General features: G+C 43.4%; 2 protein-coding genes across 4 annotated transcripts in view; one reads left to right on the forward strand and one right to left on the reverse strand.

The window, feature by feature from the left end:
* LOC100194532 (WD repeat-containing protein 91) overlaps positions 1 to 14,831 on the forward strand; it is a 22,938-nt gene extending 8,107 nt beyond the window's left edge. For both annotated transcript variants that reach the window (XM_082960594.1, XM_082960593.1), the window contains exons 8-16: positions 1,332 to 1,490; positions 4,002 to 4,213; positions 5,808 to 5,958; positions 7,085 to 7,179; positions 7,456 to 7,627; positions 8,371 to 8,479; positions 9,183 to 9,295; positions 10,822 to 11,019; positions 14,159 to 14,831. In XM_082960594.1, coding sequence (XP_082816720.1) covers positions 1,332 to 1,490; positions 4,002 to 4,213; positions 5,808 to 5,958; positions 7,085 to 7,179; positions 7,456 to 7,627; positions 8,371 to 8,479; positions 9,183 to 9,295; positions 10,822 to 11,019; positions 14,159 to 14,326 — 1,377 coding nt within the window. In that variant the 3' untranslated portion in view covers positions 14,327 to 14,831. The remainder of the gene's footprint in view (positions 1 to 1,331; positions 1,491 to 4,001; positions 4,214 to 5,807; positions 5,959 to 7,084; positions 7,180 to 7,455; positions 7,628 to 8,370; positions 8,480 to 9,182; positions 9,296 to 10,821; positions 11,020 to 14,158) is intronic.
* Positions 14,832 to 15,369: 538 nt separating this feature from the next.
* On the reverse strand, positions 15,370 to 18,996 carry c13h18orf54 (chromosome 13 C18orf54 homolog). Of its 2 annotated transcripts, none has more exons than XM_014138974.3 (8): positions 18,747 to 18,996; positions 18,143 to 18,429; positions 17,072 to 17,950; positions 16,723 to 16,924; positions 16,458 to 16,533; positions 16,093 to 16,305; positions 15,925 to 15,971; positions 15,370 to 15,794 (listed from the first exon to the last, which is right to left on the reverse strand). In XM_014138974.3, the coding sequence occupies exons 2-8, from the start codon at positions 18,426 to 18,428 to the stop codon at positions 15,707 to 15,709; spliced, it is 1,791 nt and encodes a 596-aa protein (XP_013994449.2). In that variant the 5' UTR covers position 18,429; positions 18,747 to 18,996; the 3' UTR covers positions 15,370 to 15,706.
* Positions 18,997 to 20,411: the final 1,415 nt, after the last annotated feature.

Here is a 20,411-nt window from a genome sequence, read left to right on the forward strand (position 1 = left end):
TAGATAACTGTTAGTCAAGTGACTTTAAACTTTTACCAATATTTTGCAGTTTAGTAGTGAACGACTAACCCCTTCCTCTGTAAGGCCCCTCAGTCTAGTAGTGAACGACTAACCCCTTCCTCTGTCCCCTATATTATACAACATCTGTAAGGCCCCTCAGTCTAGTAGTGAACGACTAACCCCTTCCTCTGTCCCCTATATTATACACCATCTGTAAGGACCCTCAGTCTAGTTTTTTTTATTTCAAGGACAGATTCAACTACAAACGACCTACGAGCTTTTCGAAAGCCTCATTAAAGAATGGCAGTGATTGGTAGATGGGTAACAATAACAAATCAGACATTTGAATATGTCTTTAAGCATGGACAAGTTAATAATGATGCTGTGGATGATGTATTGAAATACCCAGACACATCAAAGATACAGTCATCCTCAGGGATTTCACCAGAAAGCCATTGGTGACTTTAAAACAGCTAGAGGCTGTGATGGGAGAAAACTGAGGATGGATCAACGACCTTGTAACGAGTGAAAAGAAAAATTCAAATATACAGAATACAAATATTCCAAAGCATGCATCTTGAATGCAACAAGGCACTAAAGTAATACAAAGGAATATACTTTTATGCCTAAATGCCAAGTCTGTTTTGGATAAATCCAACAAAACACATCACTGAGTAACTGCCTCCTTATTTTCAAGCATGGTGGTGGCTGCGTCATGTTATGGGTATGCTTGACATCGGTAAATACTGGGGAGTTTTTCAGGATAAAAAGAAACAGGATGAAGCTAAGCACAAGCAAAATCCTAGAGGAAAACCTGATTCAGTCTTCTTTCCATCAGACACTGGGAGATGAATTCACCTTTCAGCAGGACAACAACCTAAAACACAAGGCCAAATGTACACTGGAGTTACCAAGAAGACAGTGAATGTAACTGAGTGTCCTAGTTACAGTTTTGACTTAAATCTGTTTGAAAATCTATGGCATGACCTGAAAATGTCTGTCTAGCCATGATCCCCATCACTTTGACAGTGCTTGAAGAAATGGGAAAATAATACAGTATACAGTATTAGTGTTTATTTTGCAGTATTAGTGTTTATTATACAGTATTCGTGTTTATTATACAGTATTAGTGTTTATTTTTCATTAATCATTACATAGTATTTTGTGTAGATCTTTGACAAAAAAATGTAATACATTTCAATCCCAATTTGTAACACAATAAAATGTGTGTGTGTGTGGGGGGGGTAAATACTTATGATAGGGCGTTTTTGATTATAGACTTACCTGTGTTTTGGAAAACAAACCGCTTTCATGTATCTTATTCTGTAAAGCCCAAGGACCCAGTAGCGGCCTCCAAGGAACCCAGGCCGGTCTGTAGCGCTGGGGGAACCAGTGAACCCCAGGCTGGGTTTACCTCTCACCCCAGGCAGAGACGGCACCAGGACCACGAGAAGGAAAGGAAGGAGCTCTTCTCCAAGCCACAAAATCAGGTTTCACCTACTGTATTACTAAGGAAAGGATGTTGCCTAGTGGACATATTTAGAAATTGAATGAGCAAATTCCACTTTCTGTAACAAAGTTCTTGGCTTACATTTACTTGCTTTCCCTCCTTCACTAACCCATAGTAGTATAATGATGTTCTATTTACATATTACATTCCAAAGAGATCAATTGGTAAAGAGATCAATCGACCAAAACAATTGAAATGCCATGGCAACGCCATTCAAGTTTCAAGTTTTATCGTCACATCCACAGTACAGTGAAATGCCTTTCTAGCCAGCTCTTAACCCAAGAGCAGTAATCAATAACAATGTATTACTAGAAATAACACAAGGTAGAACAAAAACACATGACTGGGAATCGGAGTTGATTTGACATGACTGGGAATCGGAGTTGATTTGACATGACTGGGAATCGAAGTTGATTTGACATGACTGTGAATCGGAGTTGATTTGACATGACTGGGAATCGGAGTTGATTTGACATGACTGGGAATCGGAGTTGATTTGACATGACTGGGAATCGGAGTTGATTTGACATGACTGGGAATCGGAGTTGATTTGACATGACTGGGAATCGGAGTTGATTTGACATGGCTGGGAATCGGAGTTGATTTGACATGGCTGGGAATCGGAGTTGATTTGACATGACTGGGAATCGGAGTTGATTTGACATGACTGGGAATCGGAGTTGATTTGACATGACTGGGAATCGGAGTTGATTTGACATGACTGGGAATCGGAGTTGATTTGACATGACTGGGAATCGGAGTTGATTTGACATGACTGGGAATCGGAGTTGATTTGACATGACTGGGAATCGGAGTTGATTTGACATGACTGGGAATCGGAGTTGATTTGACATGACTGGGAATCGGAGTTGATTTGACATGACTGTGCATCGGAGTTGATTTGACATGACTGGGAATCGGAGTTGATTTGACATGACTGGGAATCGGAGTTGATTTGACATGGCTGGGAATCGGAGTTGATTTGACATGACTGGGAATCGGAGTTGATTTGACATGGCTGGGAATCGGAGTTGATTTGACATGACTGGGAATCGGAGTTGATTTGACATGACTGGGAATCGGAGTTGATTTGACATGGCTGTGTTTTATCAGTTTCTTAATGAAAATATTCCTAGGGCTGTCTGCCCGGGAAAACTGATCAGTTGGGGGAGAAGGCCCTTGGTCAGGGAGGTGACCAAGAACCCAATGGTCCCTCTGACAGATCTCCAGAGGTCCTCTGTGGAGATGGGAGAATCTTCCAGAATGACAACCATCTCTGCACCACTCCACCAATCAGGCTTTTATGGTATAGTGGCCAGGCAGAAGCCACTCTTCAGTAAAAGGCACATGACAGCCCGCTTGGAGTTTGCCAAAAGGCACCTAAAGGACTCTAACCATGAGAAACAAGATTCTCTGGTCTGATGAAACCAAGATTGAACTCTTTGGCCTGAATGCCAAGCGTCACGTCTGGAGGAAACCAGGCACCATCCCTACGGTGAAGCATGGTGGTGGCGGCATCATGCTGTGGGTATGTTTTTCAGCCTCAAGGACTGGGAGACTAGTCAGGATCAAAGGAAAGATGAACAGAGCAAAGTACAGAGATCCTTGATGAAAACCTGCTCCAGAGCGCTCAGGACCTCAGACTGGGGCGAAGGTTCACCTTCCAACAGGACAACGACCCTAAGCACACAGCCAAGACAACGCAGGAGTGGCTTCGGGACAAGTCTCTGAATGTCCTTGAGTGGCCCACCCAGAGCCCGGACTTGAACCCGATCGAACATCTCTGGAGAGATCTGAAAATAGCTGTGCAGTGACACTCCCCATCCAACCTGACAGAGCTTGAGAGGATCTGTAGAGAAGAATGGGAGAAACTCCCCAAATACAGGTGTACCAAGCTTGTAGCGTCACACCCAAGAAGACCCAATGCTGTATTTGCTGCTTCAACAAAGTACTGAGTAAAGAGTCTGAACACTTATGTAAATGTCCTAAATTTGCAAAATGTCTGTTTTGTCATTATGGGGTATTGTGTGTAGATTGATGAGGGGAAAAAACTATTGAATACATTTAAGAATAAGGCTGTAATTTCCGAATGCACTGTAATAAAATAACTGATCTAAAAAAAAAAGATTTTCCCTCATGAAAAATACCTCTACCCCCTACAAATATTGTCCATGTATTATAATCCACATAAGAATTCACACGAGGCACGCTGTAACCTGCACGCAGTCTAGATAGACTACTTTAACTGATGCCCAGTGGACCTGCAGTCTAATTTATTGTAACCTACAATCACTGCTTCCAGCTGCCGCCTGGCAGCCATTTTAAATATTATATAGACATTCAAATCCTCCTGCTGCAGGATTATTTTCCTCCTGTGACGAAATGGGTCGTATTAAGATCCGACATCTCTATGTGAGGTCTGAAGGGAAGTATGGGAGGGATTCCTGGCAGTATTATCAGGAAGCTAAATCAGGCTCGTCTCTTCTTTCAGATGCCTGAGAAGAGAGGGGAAAGTGGGGACCCAGAGCCTCACCTTGAGGGGGGGACCACCAGCAGTGACCTGATAGACCCTCCTCCCCCCAACCAGACACAGGTCAGCGGGGAGGGACAGAGGGCTACAGGGGTGCTGGGGGTGGAACAACCCTTCATCAAGCTCAGTCAGGAAGAGTACGGAGAGCATCACTCCTCTATCATGCACTGCAGGTAGGACGTCACCTTTAACGTTACACTGAACACCTGTTAAAGTCAGATTCTAGTGGAGTGGAACTCCTGATGAACACTGGTTTATTATTGATCTACGACAGTAGCTCTTAAGTGGTCAGACATACTAATCGCCGGAATATACTGAGTAAGTAGACACTTTCCACTGTCAGATATCTGTTCTCCTTACTGAGCCAAACAGAGCTGTACTGCCCTGGTTACACATCCACCATAGTAACAGAGCTGTACTGCCCTGGTTACACATCCACCATAGTAACAGAGCTGTACTGCCCTGGTTACACATCCACCATAGTAACAGAGCTGTACTGCCCTGGTTACACATCCACCATAGTAACAGAGTTGTACTGCCCTGGCTTGGTACATATCCACCATAGTAACAGAGCTGTACTGCCCTGGTTACCCATCCACCATAGTAACAGAGCTGTACTGCCCTGGTTACACATCCAGCATAGTAACAGAGCTGTACTGCCCTGGTTACACATCCACCATAGTAACAGAGCTGTACTGCCCTGGCTTGGTACATATCCACCATAGTAACAGAGCTGTACTGCCCTGGTTACCCATCCACCATAGTAACAGAGCTGTACTGCCCTGGTTACACATCCACCATAGTAACAGAGCTGTACTGCCCTGGCTTGGTACATATCCACCATAGTAACAGAGCTGTACTGCCCTGGTTACACATCCACCATAGTAACAGAGCTGTACTGCCCTGGTTACACATCCACCATAGTAACAGAGCTGTACTGCCCTGGTTACACATCCACCATAGTAACAGAGCTGTACTGCCCTGGTTACACATCCACCATAGTAACAGAGCTGTACTGCCCTGGTTACACATCCACCATAGTAACAGAGTTGTACTGCCCTGGTTACCCAGCCACCATAGTAACAGAGCTGTACTGCCCTGGTTACACATCCACCATAGTAACAGAGCTGTACTGCCCTGGTTACACATCCACCATAGTAACAGAGCTGTACTGCCCTGGTTACACATCCACCATAGTAACAGAGCTGTACTGCCCTGGTTACACATCCACCATAGTAACAGAGCTGTACTGCCCTGGTTACACATCCACCATAGTAACAGAGCTGTACTGCCCTGGCCGTGGAACCATGCTGGAAAGGACCATGTGAAAATAAAATATCCGAGCTGGAAGTGGTGTTGGAGGCACTCTTTCCTCTCATTAAAAAAAAAGATATATCCCAATGCCCCAGGGCAGTGATTGGGGACATTGCCCTGTGTAGGGTGCCGTCTTTCAGATGGGACGTTAAACGGGTGTCCTGAGTCTCTGAGGTCATTAAAGATCCCATGCCACTTATCGTAAGAGTAGGGGTGTTAACCCCTGGTGTCCTGGCTAAATTCCCAATCTGTCCCTCATACCATCATGGCCACCTAATCATCCCCAGCTTCCAATTGGCTCATTCATCCCTGTAACTCCTCCCTAGGTCTTTTGTAGTAAATGAGAATGTGTTCTCAGTCAACTGACCTGGTCAGGTGAAATTGTGAAAAGGGTATTAATGAGGTCCAGCTCCGTCGTGTATCTTCACTGTTTCTCCTGTCTCCGGGTCCCAGGGTGGACTGCTCAGGGAGGAGAGTAGCCAGTTTGGACGTGGACGGAGTCATCAAGGTGTGGTCCTTCAACCCCATCATGCAGACCAAGGCCACCATCATGTCCAAGTCCCCTCTGCTGTCTCTGGAGTGGGCCACCAAGCCTGACAGACTGGTATGACCTTTGACCTTAACACAGCTTCTCTAACCCTCTGCTGTCTCTGGAGTGGGCCACCAAGCCTGACAGACTGGTATGACCTTTGACCTTAACACAGCTTCTCTAACCCTCTGCTGTCTCTGGAGTGGGCCACCAAGCCTGACAGACTGGTATGACCTTTGACCTTAACACAGCTTCTCTAACCCTCTGCTGTCTCTGGAGTGGGCCACCAAGCCTGACGGACTGGTATGACCTTTGACCTTAACACAGCTTCTCTAACCCTCTGCTGTCTCTGGAGTGGGCCACCAAGCCTGACGGACTGGTATGACCTTTGACCTTAACACAGCTTCTCTAACCCTCTGCTGTCTCTGGAGTGGGCCACCAAGCCTGACGGACTGGTATGACCTTTGACCTTAACACAGCTTCTCTAACCCTCTGCTGTCTCTGGAGTGGGCCACCAAGCCTGACGGACTGGTATGACCTTTGACCTTAACACAGCTTCTCTAACCCTCTGCTGTCTCTGGAGTGGGCCACCAAGCCTGACGGACTGGTATGACCTCTGACCTAAACACAGCACATCAGGGTTATGTTCATTAGGGTACATCCTAGCAAAAACCAAAAATGTCTTATTGGACAAGTCCCAGTTGTCCCTTCCTGTTTCAGTCTGTTTTCTTCCCATCTTATTGGACAAGTCCCAGTTGTCCCTTCCTGTTTCAGTCTGTTTTCTTCCCATCTTATTGGACAAGTCCCAGTTGTCCCTTCCTGTTTCAGTCTGTTTTCTTCCCATCTTATTGGACAAGTCCCAGTTGTCCCTTCCTGTTTCAGTCTGTTTTCTTCCCATCTTATTGGACAAGTCCCAGTTGTCCCTTCCTGTTTCAGTCTGTTTTCTTCCCATCTTATTGGACAAGTCCCAGTTGTCCCTTCCTGTTTCAGTCTGTTTTCTTCCCATCTTATTGGACAAGTCCCAGTTGTCCCTTCCTGTTTCAGTTGGGTGTGTAATGAACAGGTCAGGTCTATGTTTACATGAGGTAGTTATGGCATCCTCAGTCCTCAGCTCCCTGTTCTCTGACTGTTTGCAGAATGAGGTGGGAAAGTGGAAACCCCAGTCAGTAATTACCGTCTTTGGTCTTGCATCCTTTTATAGCTGTTACTGGGCAGTGGTGTGGGCACGGTGAGGCTGTACGACACTGACGCTAAGAAGAACCTATATGAGATGGCCATAGATGAGACTCATCAACGGTAAGCTAAAGTGCCTCTCTTATTCAGAGTGATTTGACAAAGCATCATGGTTGGAATAATGGATATCTGTAGCAGAAGTCTTCCACGTCTCATCAGAGGGGTGGATTCCCAGACACAGATTAAGTCTGGTCCTGGACAACAACAACAATTCTATGGAGATTTTCCATCTTAATCTGTCTGCTAAACCAGCCTGTAGAGGTTTAATAATGGAAGGTATTACTGTACTGACTGATCTGTCTGGTGTCTCCTGTCCTGTTCCTGTGTGGTGTTGTGTAGCATCCTGTCCCTGGCCTGTAGCCCCAGTGGGACGTCCTTTGTGTGTTCTGCAGCAGCACACGCCGGGCCTGGGCGCTCTGGGAGTGTGACAGAGACAGTACCACGGCTTCCCAATCCCCTCTCTGTCTCTGGACAGCTGCTGCTCTGGGACACCAAGACTGTCAAACAGCAGGTACTGCTGTAGGAAACACGTCACCCGAACACGTGTACCATGTCACCCGAACACGTGTATGATGTCACCCAAGCACGAGTCCTGTCGCCCAAACACGTGTACTATGTCACCCGAACACGTGTACTATGTCACCCGAACACGTGTACTATGTCACCCGAACACGTGTACTATGTCACCCGAACACGTGTACTATGTCACCCGAACACGTGTACTATGTCACCCGAACACGTGTACTATGTCACCCGAACACGTGTACTATGTCACCCGAACACGTGTACTATGTCACCCGAACACGTGTACTATGTCACCCGAACACGTGTACTATGTCACCCGAACACGTGTACTATGTCACCCAAACACGTGTACTATGTCACCCAAACACCCAAGTCCTTGTGGAGGAGGAGCATTTCTATAATTTTTCTCATTCACCAGTGTTGCTTCCAGTTATCGTTTAAAGTTGAAGGGGGCAACTCGATGCTATTGTTCTGAGATCAGGAACTTTATTTAGCTAAAACATTGTCGAAATGCATCACAGTTATATATAGGTAAATATTATATTATAGATAGAATTTATAGATATGTACTATATATTATAGATAGAATTTATAAATATGTACTATGTATTATAGAAATCTTTCACATGTATACTCTACCCGTCTGAAGTTAAAGCCCTGTAGCCTCATTCATGTCTTTCCCCTCACTGAACCATGTGACGTCTCCATGTCCTATCCTATCGTCCTCAGCTTCAGTTCTCTCTGGAGCCTGGTCCAGTAGCCATCAACTGTACAGCCTTCAACCACAACGGAAACCTACTGGTAACTGGAGCTGCTGATGGAGTAATTAGACTGTTCGGTAAGTCGATTTATTTACTCTCACTCCTTTTGTTGACTTGTGCTTAATGGAGATTTGATGTGAGGTGAAATAGATGACGTGGGAACATTTCTCCTATGAATAGTCTCTTCATAATGCATTATAATGCATTGACATACTGTAGGCACTAATAACTAGATCTCGGAGTTGACATAGCTGACTGCAATGAGGTCTCTGAGTGAAGACGAGGCTGTGAATATAGAATTACTAGAATGAAAAATGCCCCTCATTGACTTCAATGGAGATTGCTGTTCTAATAATAATATTTCTATGCGTGTTAACATGTGCCTCTATTTTCTCTCTGTCCTCCAGACATGCATCACTATGGCTGTGCTATGAGCGGTTATAACATGTTCTTACCGTTGCTCCTCTTCAGACATGCAGCGCTATGATTGTACTATGAGCTGTTATAACATGTCTCTATTTTCCAGACATGCAGCATTATGACTGTGCTATGAGCTGTTATAACATGTCTCTCTCTATTTTCCAGAAATGCAGCACTATGACTGTGCTATGAGCTGTTATAACATGTGCTTATCTCCCTATTCTCTCTAGACATGCAGCGTTATGACTGCGCTATGAGCTGTTATAACATGTGCTTATCTCCCTATTCTCTCTAGACATGCAGCGTTATGACTGCGCTATGAGCTGTTATAACATGTGCTTATCTCCCTATTCTCTCTAGATATGCAGCGTTATGACTGCGCTATGAGCTGGAGGGCCCACGATGGCGAGGTGTACAGTGTTGAGTTCAGCTATGATGAGAATACAGTGTTCAGTATCGGAGAGGACGGCAAGGTAACTGAACTCAGGTCGTAAGACAGTAGTAACATGCTACTAACACAGTTGTTTAAAAAAAAAATATATATATATATATATATATATATTTAACTTTTATTTAACTAGACAAGTCAGTTAAGAACAAATTCTTATTTACAATGACGGCCTACACCGGCCAAACCCGGGCGACGCTGGGCCAATTTTGCACCACCTTATGGGACTCCCAATCACAGCCGGTTGTGATACAGCCTGAATTCGAACCAGGGTGTAACATGGTAGTAACATGGTAGTGAGACTGTAGTAACATGGTAGTAACATGGTAGTAACATGGTAGTAACATGGTAGTGAGACTGTAGTAACATGGTAGTAACGTGGTAGTAACATGGTAGTAACATGGTAGTAACATGGTAGTAACATGGTAGTGAGACTGTAGTAACATGGTAGTAACATGGTAGTGAGACTGTAGTAACATGGTAGTAACATGGTAGTAACATGGTAGTGAGACTGTAGTAACGTGGTAGTAACGTGGTAGTAACATGGTAGTAACATGGTAGTGAGACTGTAGTAACATGGTAGTAACATGGTAGTAACATGGTAGTGAGACTGTAGTAACATGGTAGTAACATGGTAGTAACATGGTAGTGAGACTGTAGTAACGTGGTAGTAACGTGGTAGTAACATGGTAGTAACATGGTAGTAACATGGTAGTAACATGGTAGTAACATGGTATTGTCACACTAGTAACAAAGTCGTAACGTAATAGTATGTGATTATAAGTGGCTCTGGATAAGATAAGTGTCTGCTAAATGACTAACATGTCAATGTTACAATCACTTAACAGTAGTAACATGGTCACTTACTGTAACATGTTAGCCTGTAACAGTAGTAACATGATCACTTACTGTAACATGTTAGCCTGTAACAGTAGTAACATGATCACTTACTGTAACATGTTAGCCTGTAACAGTAGTAACATGATCACTTACTGTAACATGTTAGCCTGTAACAGTAGTAACATGATCACTTACTGTAACATGTTAGCCTGTAACAGTAGTAACATGATCACTTACTGTAACATGTTAGCCTGTAACAGTAGTAACATGATCACTTACTGTAACATGTTAGCCTGTAACAGTAGTAACATGGTCACTTACTGTAACATGTTAGCCTGTAACAGTAGTAACATGGTCACTTACTGTAACATGTTAGCCTGTAACAGTAGTAACATGGTCACTTACTGTAACATGTTAGCCTGTAACAGTAGTAACATGATCACTTACTGTAACATGTTAGCCTGTAACAGTAGTAACATGATCACTTACTGTAACATGTTAGCCTGTAACAGTAGTAACATGATCACTTACTGTAACATGTTAGCCTGTAACAGTAGTAACATGGTAACACAGACAGAAGGGGGGGACCTAGTCAGTGGTACAACTGAATGCATTCAACTGAAATGTGTCTTCCTCATTTAACCCAACCCCAACCTCTGTATCAGTAACATAGTAATCAGGTGGTAATCCCTGTAATTACATCTGTTCCAGTTTATCCAGTGGAACATCCACCGGTGTGGAGTGAAGCAGTCAGAGAACTCCCTGCCCCAGGATGCAACGGGGCCCTTTGTCCTGTCTGGCTACAGTGGATACAAGCAGGTCCAGGTGCCACGTGGACGGCTGTTCGCCTTCGACTCCGAGGGACAACATGTCCTCACCTGCTCCAATAACGGAGGACTCATCTACAGGGTAAGGCTGCTTCGAGTTTTTTTTATACGTCCCAAATGGCACCCTTTTCCCTTTATAGGGCACTACTTTTGACCAGGGCCCATAGGGGTAGTAGTGTACTATGTAGGGAATAGGGTGTCATTTAGGACAAAATGTTTAATAAAACCTAAGGTAAGGCTGTTTTAGAGCAGTTGCTCTCAGACCTCTCCTCAAGGACCCCCCCCCCCCCCCAGATGTTTCACAGTTTGTGTTGTAGCCCTGAACGAGCTCACATGACTGACCTGGTCAAGGGCTTGATGATTTAGTTGACATGTTAAATCAGGTGTGCCAGCTCTGGAATAAATCAAACACATGGAACAGATGAGGGTCCCCAAGGAAAGGTTTGAGAACAACAACAATTATTATTATCAATTTATTTAAAAAAATATATATATATATTTTCGTAATTTTTATGCATCTATGTAGATACAAAAACATTTAGGGAGATGTGGAGGAGATAAGGTCAGAAGGTGCTTTGCAAGGGTGGACCCTGCTCTTCTGTGGTGTATTCACTTGGAACCAAACGGAAGCAAACGGGGAGTAAACGTTTTTCATTGCGAAACGTTTTTCCTACAGAAACAGACGAATGAATACACCCCTTGGCAGTAGCATAGAGCTCCCTGGACCATAACTCAGTACTACGGTTTTAGTAATGCCAGCCTATACGGAATACATTTTTTTCAATGCTTGTCTTTCATAATTTGATCAGTTATACTTGGATGTGTAGTGTCGGCGTTTGTTGCTGGCATGTCATCCCTAAGTTTGCTAATCTTGCCAATTAACGAAATCATTAAAGTAATTGGTAATATCAGTGGGTTTTGTGATGAATGAGCCATCTGATTCAATGAATGATGGAGCTGAGTTTGCCTTTTTGCCCAGAATTTCATTTAAGATGCTCCAAAGCTTTTTACCATCATTGTTTATATCATTTATCATTGTTTCATAGTAACGTTTCTTATTTTTTATTTAGTTTAGTCACACGATTTCTCAATTTGCAGTACGTTTGCCAATCGGTTGTGCAGCCAGACTTATTTGCCGTTCCTTTTGCCTCATCCCCTCTCAACCATACAATGTTTAAATTACTCATCAATCCACTGGGATTTAACCGTTTTAAAGGTCATTTTCTTAATGGGTGCACGCTTATTAGTCACTGGAATAAGTTATTTCATAAGTGTGTCAAGTGCAGCATCTGGTTGCTCCTCATTACAAACCACAGACCAACAAATATTCTTTACATCAACAACATAGGAATCACTACAATACTTATTGTATGACCTCTTATACACTATATTAGGCCCCGCCTTTGGAACTTTGGTTTTCCTAGATATGGCTGCTATATTGTGATCACTACATCCGATGGATTTGGATACTGCTTTCAAGCAAATTTCTGCTAAAATTAGTAAAGATGTGATCAATACATGTTGATGATTTCATTCCTGTGCTGTTTGTAACTACTCTGGTAGGTTGACTGATAACCTGAACCAGGATGCAGGCACTGGTTACAGTTTGAAGCTTTATCTTGAGTGGGCAGCTTGATGAAAGCTAATGTCAATATTGTAATCATCCAGAAAATATACCTCTCTGTTGATATTACATACATTATCAAGCATTTCACACGTGTTATCCAGATACTGACTGTTAGCACTTGGTGGTCTATAGTAGCTTCCCACCAGAAGGGGCTTTAGGTGAGGCAGATGAACCATATTACTTCAACAGTATTTTACATTAGAACCTCTCTAAGCTTGTGGTTCTGAATATAAACAACAACACCTCCTCCTTTGGCATTTCTGTCTTTTCTGTAGATGTTATAACCTTGTGTTGCTACCACTGTATCATCAAAGGTATTATCTAAGTGAGTTTCAGAGATTGTCAGAATATGAATGGCTTTTATATTTTTTTTTACCCCCTTTTTCTCCCCATACCGTTATTAACATCCAAGAACCTTATATGTTATGTTTAGAGGGAGACCGGCACTGACAGCCAAATACACCATCAAAACGTCAGTCGATTCTCAATTTACGATACGATTATAGAAACATAAATCCCTTTACTTCCATATGACATCAAAATGATTTCACAAATGCAAAATATACACTTACTGTTTGTACAGTTTTAACCGGGTTTATTTTTCTTTTACAACATTTTTCTGACGTCTGTTACACACAGGAGTTCGGAACATGCTAGATCAGTGGTATCCAATTTTCGAGCCTTGGGTCGCAGAGCTTCATGGGAGTTTTGAGTACCACTCGGTAGGAAGTCAGCAACTCGATTCGCTTAGTTTGGAGGTCCAACTAGAGGGCGGAAAAGGCACTACGCCTCGCTCAAAGTTTGAATTAGGACAACACTCCCACTTCATATGGCTCGCAGGATCGCTCAAAACGGAGGCTGTTGGGATTGTGTGTGTGTGTGTGTGGCTGTTCACCCATCACTAATACAAATATCCTGCATGAGAGTGAAACCTATTATTTGTGGACTACCACATGAATTTAACACCATGAGTAATGGAACATCAGCTTCTCCTGACGCTGTGAACCGTTATATATTATAGTCTCTGCTGTGAAGTGAACAGATCTCATTAAGACTGGATGTCATGCAGGAGATGTGTGTTAGTGACGGGTCAGTGGAGCCATTCCCCACTCACAACAAGCAGAATATCTGTGTGTAGTAAACATGGTAGCAACAGTACATTTTACATTAGTCATTTAGCAGACACCTCTTATCCAGAGCAACTTACTGTTAGTCCGTCTTAAAGCTGGAATACAGTGGTGAAACTGCCATGTCCTTTTTGTTTGCGAGATTTCAACAACAACGAACTTGTTTTCCCTCTGACATCATCGCACGTCACTGCATGCTGGGAAAGAGCAGCAGAGTGTGTACTATGAGTTTGTTTTACCTAGAGGCGACTCCTCCTTTCATAAACAAAACGATAAGAAATGTTCCTGGGGTTACCAGACGCTTCCCTTAACGGGGATTCCATCTTTAAGACGTAGTCATAGTAAGTACATTTTCCCTCGATTTTATAAGTAGCTATCGACAAGCGTTAGTGCGAACAAGGCGAGGGAGTTTTTGCTGTTGCCCTGACTAAGTCTGTCTGTGTGTGTGTGTCTCTTGTCTTCACCAGCTGAACAGCACCAGTGATAGTGGTCTGGAGAAGGTTCTACCATTGGGGGGCCACAAGGCCCCTGTGGTCACAGTGGACTGGTGCTCTGCCATGGACTGTGGCACCTGCCTCACCGCATCCATGGATGGAAAGATCAAACTCAGCACGTTACTGGCACAGAAATCCTGATTGGTCAAATTGAAAGTCCCGAGGGAGGGTTCCTCATTGGAGGGAAGCATTTTATTGCAGTATCACACTATTGAAGCCGATGTATTCTACAGTAGCATACGTCTTAAATGTAATACTTTGTACTGACCTAAGGCAGTCCACAACATATCATGGATGAAACAGGGCTTTAGAAAGTCATAATAGGATATTAATAAATTAGAATAACATCAACTCATTCCTTACCTGCAAGTGGTGTTCAGTCCATGTGAGAGACCATGTTATATTTGACGTAGTACAGAAGTTGTGCCTATAAAATCTTAAACTGGTTGTTCTGAGAATTGAACCGTGAGGGGAAATAAAACTTGAGATGCCAATGCACCTGTCCTCGGCCGAACACCATGCAGACGTGGGACCATTTCTTGCTTTTCTCAGTTTGACGCAGTACGGCAACTCCTGGTCAAGGGCTGTTTGTTTAATCATGTATGTATAATTGCTTGTTATTATGACAATAAATAATTTGTAGATAGCCCTGTATTAGTGTTTTCTCCTGTCGTTATGGTTCCATTTGGTGTCGGGGGGATAAAAAAAAAAATCACCTGGATTTAAATACAACCACCAATGGAATACAGTTATACTTCACTAGACCCAAATATGGGCAATAGATCTCAGAACATTGGAATCATCCAAACTTACAGCATATGGAAGAAGACAACGCAGACACAAGAGCTACATATGTAAATCAAAACCTGGGGTGATCTTCTTCATGCACTTCCTCTCACATTATTAGGCTGACCAGTATCATCTCAGAGGAGGAGTGCTGGTCTGGGATCAGTTGGGACCTGATCCTAAAACAGAAGTCTTGTGGGTACTGGACAAGATCCCTAACTTACTTTAATGAGTTACCTGGACATCAAGTCTGGTAAACACACTGCATAACAAATAATGTTCTGCTCTTCATGAAACTTGTCTTTAGAACTAACTTCACTCAATGCAAATTAATGATTCCTCTTACAATCTGTTTCCTACCATTGGATTCTCTTAAACACAGATAACTAACAAGCATGTCATTGTGATCGTACACTTTATTAAACCAGGTTCTGTGAGATCTTACTGCTTATAAGGCGTTACTGAATTCACTAGATGTTATGTGCACTTGAGATATAAAATATAAGCTGTTATAAACAATACAAACGTTCGGCTATTAGAGTAGTTAATGGGGGAATCATTTTGTGCTGTTCTTAAGTAATCAAGATACTGAAATTCCCCTGTCATTCAGATTTTACTTGTTTGGCCCTTCATGTTCAGTGTCCAAATCCAAGACCTAGACATTCTGCTTTTCAAACCATTTTCACGTAACCAACACAACAATGCAAGTTCTCTTAGGAAGATATGGCTGGTCTCCTACGAGTATTTCCCTTCCTGAGATGTGGCTTTTACACCAGCTGAGTCTTCAACAAGACTCTTCAATCTCCCAAGGTGATGCAGGGCCCTAAAACAAAACAAGATCGTTATTTAAAAATGGCTTTATGTGACAGCGCATCATGGGTCTTTAAAAAAAAAATATATATAAATTTAGTCTACTGTCTTATTCCAGATATATATATGTGTAAGTACTGTACCTCTTTAATGATTGTCCACCTAGTCCAGCGTCATAGTCATCTGACATCTGTAATTCAGACAATGGTATAACTGCTCTGGTTCACATCAGTTATGTCAGGAAAAAATAGATTCCTAACTAGAAACCAGATTAGTTGAAGTCTACACATCATTCATCTCATTCTCAGTACCTTTATCATCAGTGGTTTTGTGGCGTCCTCCAACGTTGGTGTTTGGTATGGTGTTGAACCATTCTCCAAGGTTACTTCCTTTTCTGTTGTGTCATTCTTCAGATTGACTTGTTGCTCCACGGTTTGAAGGCTAAACAGCATTTGTTTGAGGGCCTCCACCGGACCAGGGTGTTTCCTGCTGCTGTAGCCCGACGAACATGAGCCTGAGGCAGCCTGCACCACAGGCACAACATGGAAGATGGGGGGAGTTAGGATACAAGTACATGGCTCTGAGGTACAATATATCCATCTCTCAAATCAGAATTCTTAGTTAAAACATTACACGGACTAAGGAATCATCTCATCAAGGAGCATTTTGTATAGACCTCGTCTTTCCTGTCTCTCAGAGGCTCTGTGGTGATCAGTGTGTCTTCTGCACCCCCTACAGGCACTGGTGATTTACTGCAGGGAGAGAAGCAGAGAATTTAGCAAAGCCTTCTGTGAAATTATAGCTAAAAAATAGTTGACTTTACTAAAGTAGATTCTACAAAACATATCCTACTTAATATTTGTAATGTATCTTAATTAATTAATTAAGCTTAATCTTCCTTTTGTATTTGTACATGTCACCACTTTTTGACTAGCACTCACAATGTGATGGCAGGGTTGTCCCAAGAGCGATCAGCCTCGAGGACATCCTCTGAACCACCAGGGCTGTGTCCCATGTCCTTCTGCAGCTGGCTGGTCAGGTCTAGTGAAGGTGAGTTCTGCAGCTGGCTGTTAGTGTTTAGGTCTAACGAAGGAGAGTTAAGGACCTTCTCTGCCTTCAAGATCAAACTCTCGATCTTATCATCTGTGAAGAAACACAGTGGACAGCTCTTATGCAACTTTTACAATACATGAAAATACCAGTGTACTGTAACTGTAAACTGAGGACTAAGTCTGGACAAATTAATACAGGCCCTGGGTGTTGTTTAGACATGCAGAATGTTTATTATACCTCCGAAGAGCTTGTCGGAATCAGTGCTCCGTTCTCCCTCTGCAGCTAATGCTAGCCGCTCTGCAAACTGTAGTCTAAACTCCCTCAGTGTCCTGTGATCAGCCTCTCCTCTGAGAAGTTGTTGCCTGTCATCATCAGAACCAGAGACATCCTCAAGATGGCCGCCGTTACTGTCCTTCTGTCCTTCCTTTAGCTCCTCATAGGAAGCCTCCAGCTCGCCCAGCCAGGAGGGAGGTCTAGGAGATGGGGGCAAGGTCTGGGTCGGGCCCCAGCCCCTATGCTGTGTCTTTTTATGAGACTCTGAGAACTCTATATTAGTGGTGGGAATGTCTTTGGGAACATTGTTACACTCCTGGAGCCAGGCGGGGTACTTCAGGTCAGGAATGCTGGTGACCCCAGAGAAATCCATCTCAGACTTTTGGCTGGTCAGCCAGCGAGGGTAGTCACGGTGGGGGGAGAAAAGGCCTGTGGTCTGGTGGTAGAGACCATGCTGGGGCCACAGGCTCCCCTTCACTCTAGGGCCTGTGAAGGGCTCTGTATTTTGGGTTTCCCCTGCTTGAGTTCCAGCTCTGGACTGGTACAGCTTGTGAGGAGTGTTGTGAGGGACAGAGTAGTGCAGGCAGCGTTTAATATGAGAGCTACTGTTAGGTCTAGGCCTCCTAGAGGACCAGGAGTTAGAGTGGGAGCTCTGCCCCAGGGGGTAGTCCCCAGACTGGGTGAGGAAAGCAGAGGTGCGAGTCACGGGTAGGGAGCCATCACAGGGGAGCACCAACAGGTCGTCGGTGGTCAGGCTGATGCAGTCTGAGGCTCCACGGTGACCAGAACCCACAGGAAGATTCAGGAAGTCCAGCTCCCTGTCTGTTAGTCTCTCTCTAAGAACTGGGAACCATGAACAAGACTATTATATGATACACCGTTACAGTATACAATCAAAGTGGCTAATTATTGTACATTAATTAAGATCCAAGTAACACTTGATAAAAGTATTATGTTTTATCTCCATATTCAAACAGCTTTGGACAAATAAAAGTTAAGCATTTCATAATTGAGGACAAAAACCTAAATCTTTACCATCTTTATTCCTGAACTCAGTTCTGGGCAAAGCAGAACTTATCAGCCTTTTCCGGAGCTGCAGTCTTCCGGTAGAAGTTTCAGAAGTGTTCAGGCTTCTGTCAAAGTCTGCAATGTAGGCTTCCAGGGCCTCAGTAGCCGATTCATAGTCCCGGTCCCGGTATCTGATACCGGTGAGAGACAGATCGTTGTTCCTCAGGGTGCCTCGCAGGTGTCCGGAACTAGACAACAAGGAGGTCACGGTTGACTCCGGAGAAAAGATACCGTCACTTTGGCCGGAAGTCATTCTGTCAAACAAACTGATATGTTGTAAAGTTAAATAGTTTCTTATTTTAGCTTGTCAGATATCCAAGTTACACTACTATAAACTGATCGTAAAGAACCCATGCGTTTATCTGGCTAGAGGAGGTGGGGTAGCTCCAATCTGACTTGTAACGGGATAAATCAAAAAACAACCCGCCGAAAGTTTGTACTTGCTGACTGTAAAATAAAATGTTAACTTCAACGTCAGTTTTTTGTTGTTGTCGTACTCTTGCCGGTTTTACTTGCTTGTTAAACTATTAAGTAAATAATTTAAACGATAGGAAACGTGTTATAAACTTACCGGTAAACATTAGTTAGCTAGCTCCTCTAGTTGAGTTGGTTCGTAGCTAACAAGCAGTCCGTCACTAGTTACCACAAAGTCAGAAACCCCACCCATTTCTTACATTTCTCTTCTTAAAATGTGATTTTTAAACCTAACCATAGGCTAAACCACACTGCTAACGTTATGCCTAACATTAAATAAGACCAAAAATATATATATATATATATTTATTTTTTTAACGATATAGCCACTTGACGTTGAGGCTAGCAGCAGCAAACGTGTTGGCCAACAGGAAATATTCCATGCGTTTTCACGCCACAGCGGCTGGACGCATCAGAGGTATAAAATAAGGTTTCAGGGGTATAAAATAAGGTTTCAGAGGTATAAAAGAAGGTTTTATTCTATTACAGTCTTCCACTGTGATGATGAAGTATGGCGTGTTCTGACAAATTGTTCATTCACGTCATTATGCATAGAAGAGAGTCTACCTCTCTACACTGTTCAATCAAATGGCATGAATGTTCACAATTACAGCGGTACAGTTTGGAATATATTGCAATGAATTGCCAATACATTTTTATATAATGGTGATCATTATTAGGTTATTTCAAATAAAAGTTTATTCGTCACATGCGCCGAATACAACAGATGTAGTAGACCTCACAGTGAAATGCTTACTTACAAGCCCTTAACCAACAATGCAGTTTTAAAAAAATAAGAAGAAATAAAAGTAACAAGTAGTTAAAGAGCAGCAGTAAAATAACAATAGCGAGGCTATATACAAGGGGGTACCGGTACAGAGTCAATGTGGAGGCTATATACAGGGTGTTACGGTACAGAGTCAATGTGGAGGCTATATACAGGGGGTACCGGTACAGAGTCAATGTGGAGGCTATATACAGGGGGATACCGGTACAGAGTCAATGTGGAGGCTATATACAGGGGGGTACCGGTACAGAGTCAATGTGGAGGCTATATACAGGGGGGTACCAGTACAGAGTAAATGTGGAGGCTATATACAGGGGGGTACCGGTACAGAGTCAATGTGGAGGATATATACAGGGGGTACCGGTACAGAGTCAATGTGGAGGCTATATACAGGGGGTACCGGTACAGAGTCAATGTGGAGGCTATATACAGGAGGTACCGGTACAGAGTCAATGTGGAGGCTCTATACAGGAGGTACCGGTACAGAGTCAATGTGGAGGCTCTATACAGGAGGTACCGGTACAGAGTCAATGTGGAGGCTATATACAGGAGGTACCTGTACAGAGTCAATGTGGAGGCTATATACAGGGGGTACCGGTACAGAGTCAATGTGGAGGCTATATACAGGAGGTACCGGTAGGTACAGAGTCAATGTGGAGGCTATATACAGGGGGTACCGGTACAGAGTCAATGTGGAGGCTATATACAGGGTGTTACAGTACAGAGTCAATGTGGAGGCTATATACAGGAGGTACCGGTACAGAGTCAATGTGCAGGGGTACAGGGGTAAATGCAAATAGTCTGGGTAGCCATTTGATTAGCTGTTCAAGAGTCTTATGGCTTGGGGGGGGGGTAGAAGCTGTTTAGAAGCCTCTTGGACCTAGACTTGGCCCTCCGGTACCGCTTGTCATGCGAATGATTGAATTTTCCATTGATTGATTGAGTTTATTTGCCAGTTAAAAAACACATACGCAC

The sequence above is a fragment of the Salmo salar genome, chromosome 13, assembly GCF_965601325.2.
Source record: "Salmo salar chromosome 13, fSalSal1, whole genome shotgun sequence".
Lineage (NCBI taxonomy): Eukaryota > Metazoa > Chordata > Actinopteri > Salmoniformes > Salmonidae > Salmo > Salmo salar.

What these genes read in the sequence shown, in the direction of transcription:
- c13h18orf54 (XM_014138974.3), bottom strand. Translation starts at nt 18,428, where the DNA reads ATGACTTCCGGCCAAAGTGACGGTATCTTTTCTCCGGAGTCAACCGTG. An exon ending in TGAGTTCAGGAATAAAGATG is followed by an intron (nt 17,951 to 18,142) that starts GTAAAGATTTAG and finishes CATGGTTCCCAG; the next exon opens with TTCTTAGAGAGAGACTAACA. An exon ending in GACAACCCTGCCATCACATT is followed by an intron (nt 16,534 to 16,722) that starts GTGAGTGCTAGT and finishes CTCTCCCTGCAG; the next exon opens with TAAATCACCAGTGCCTGTAG.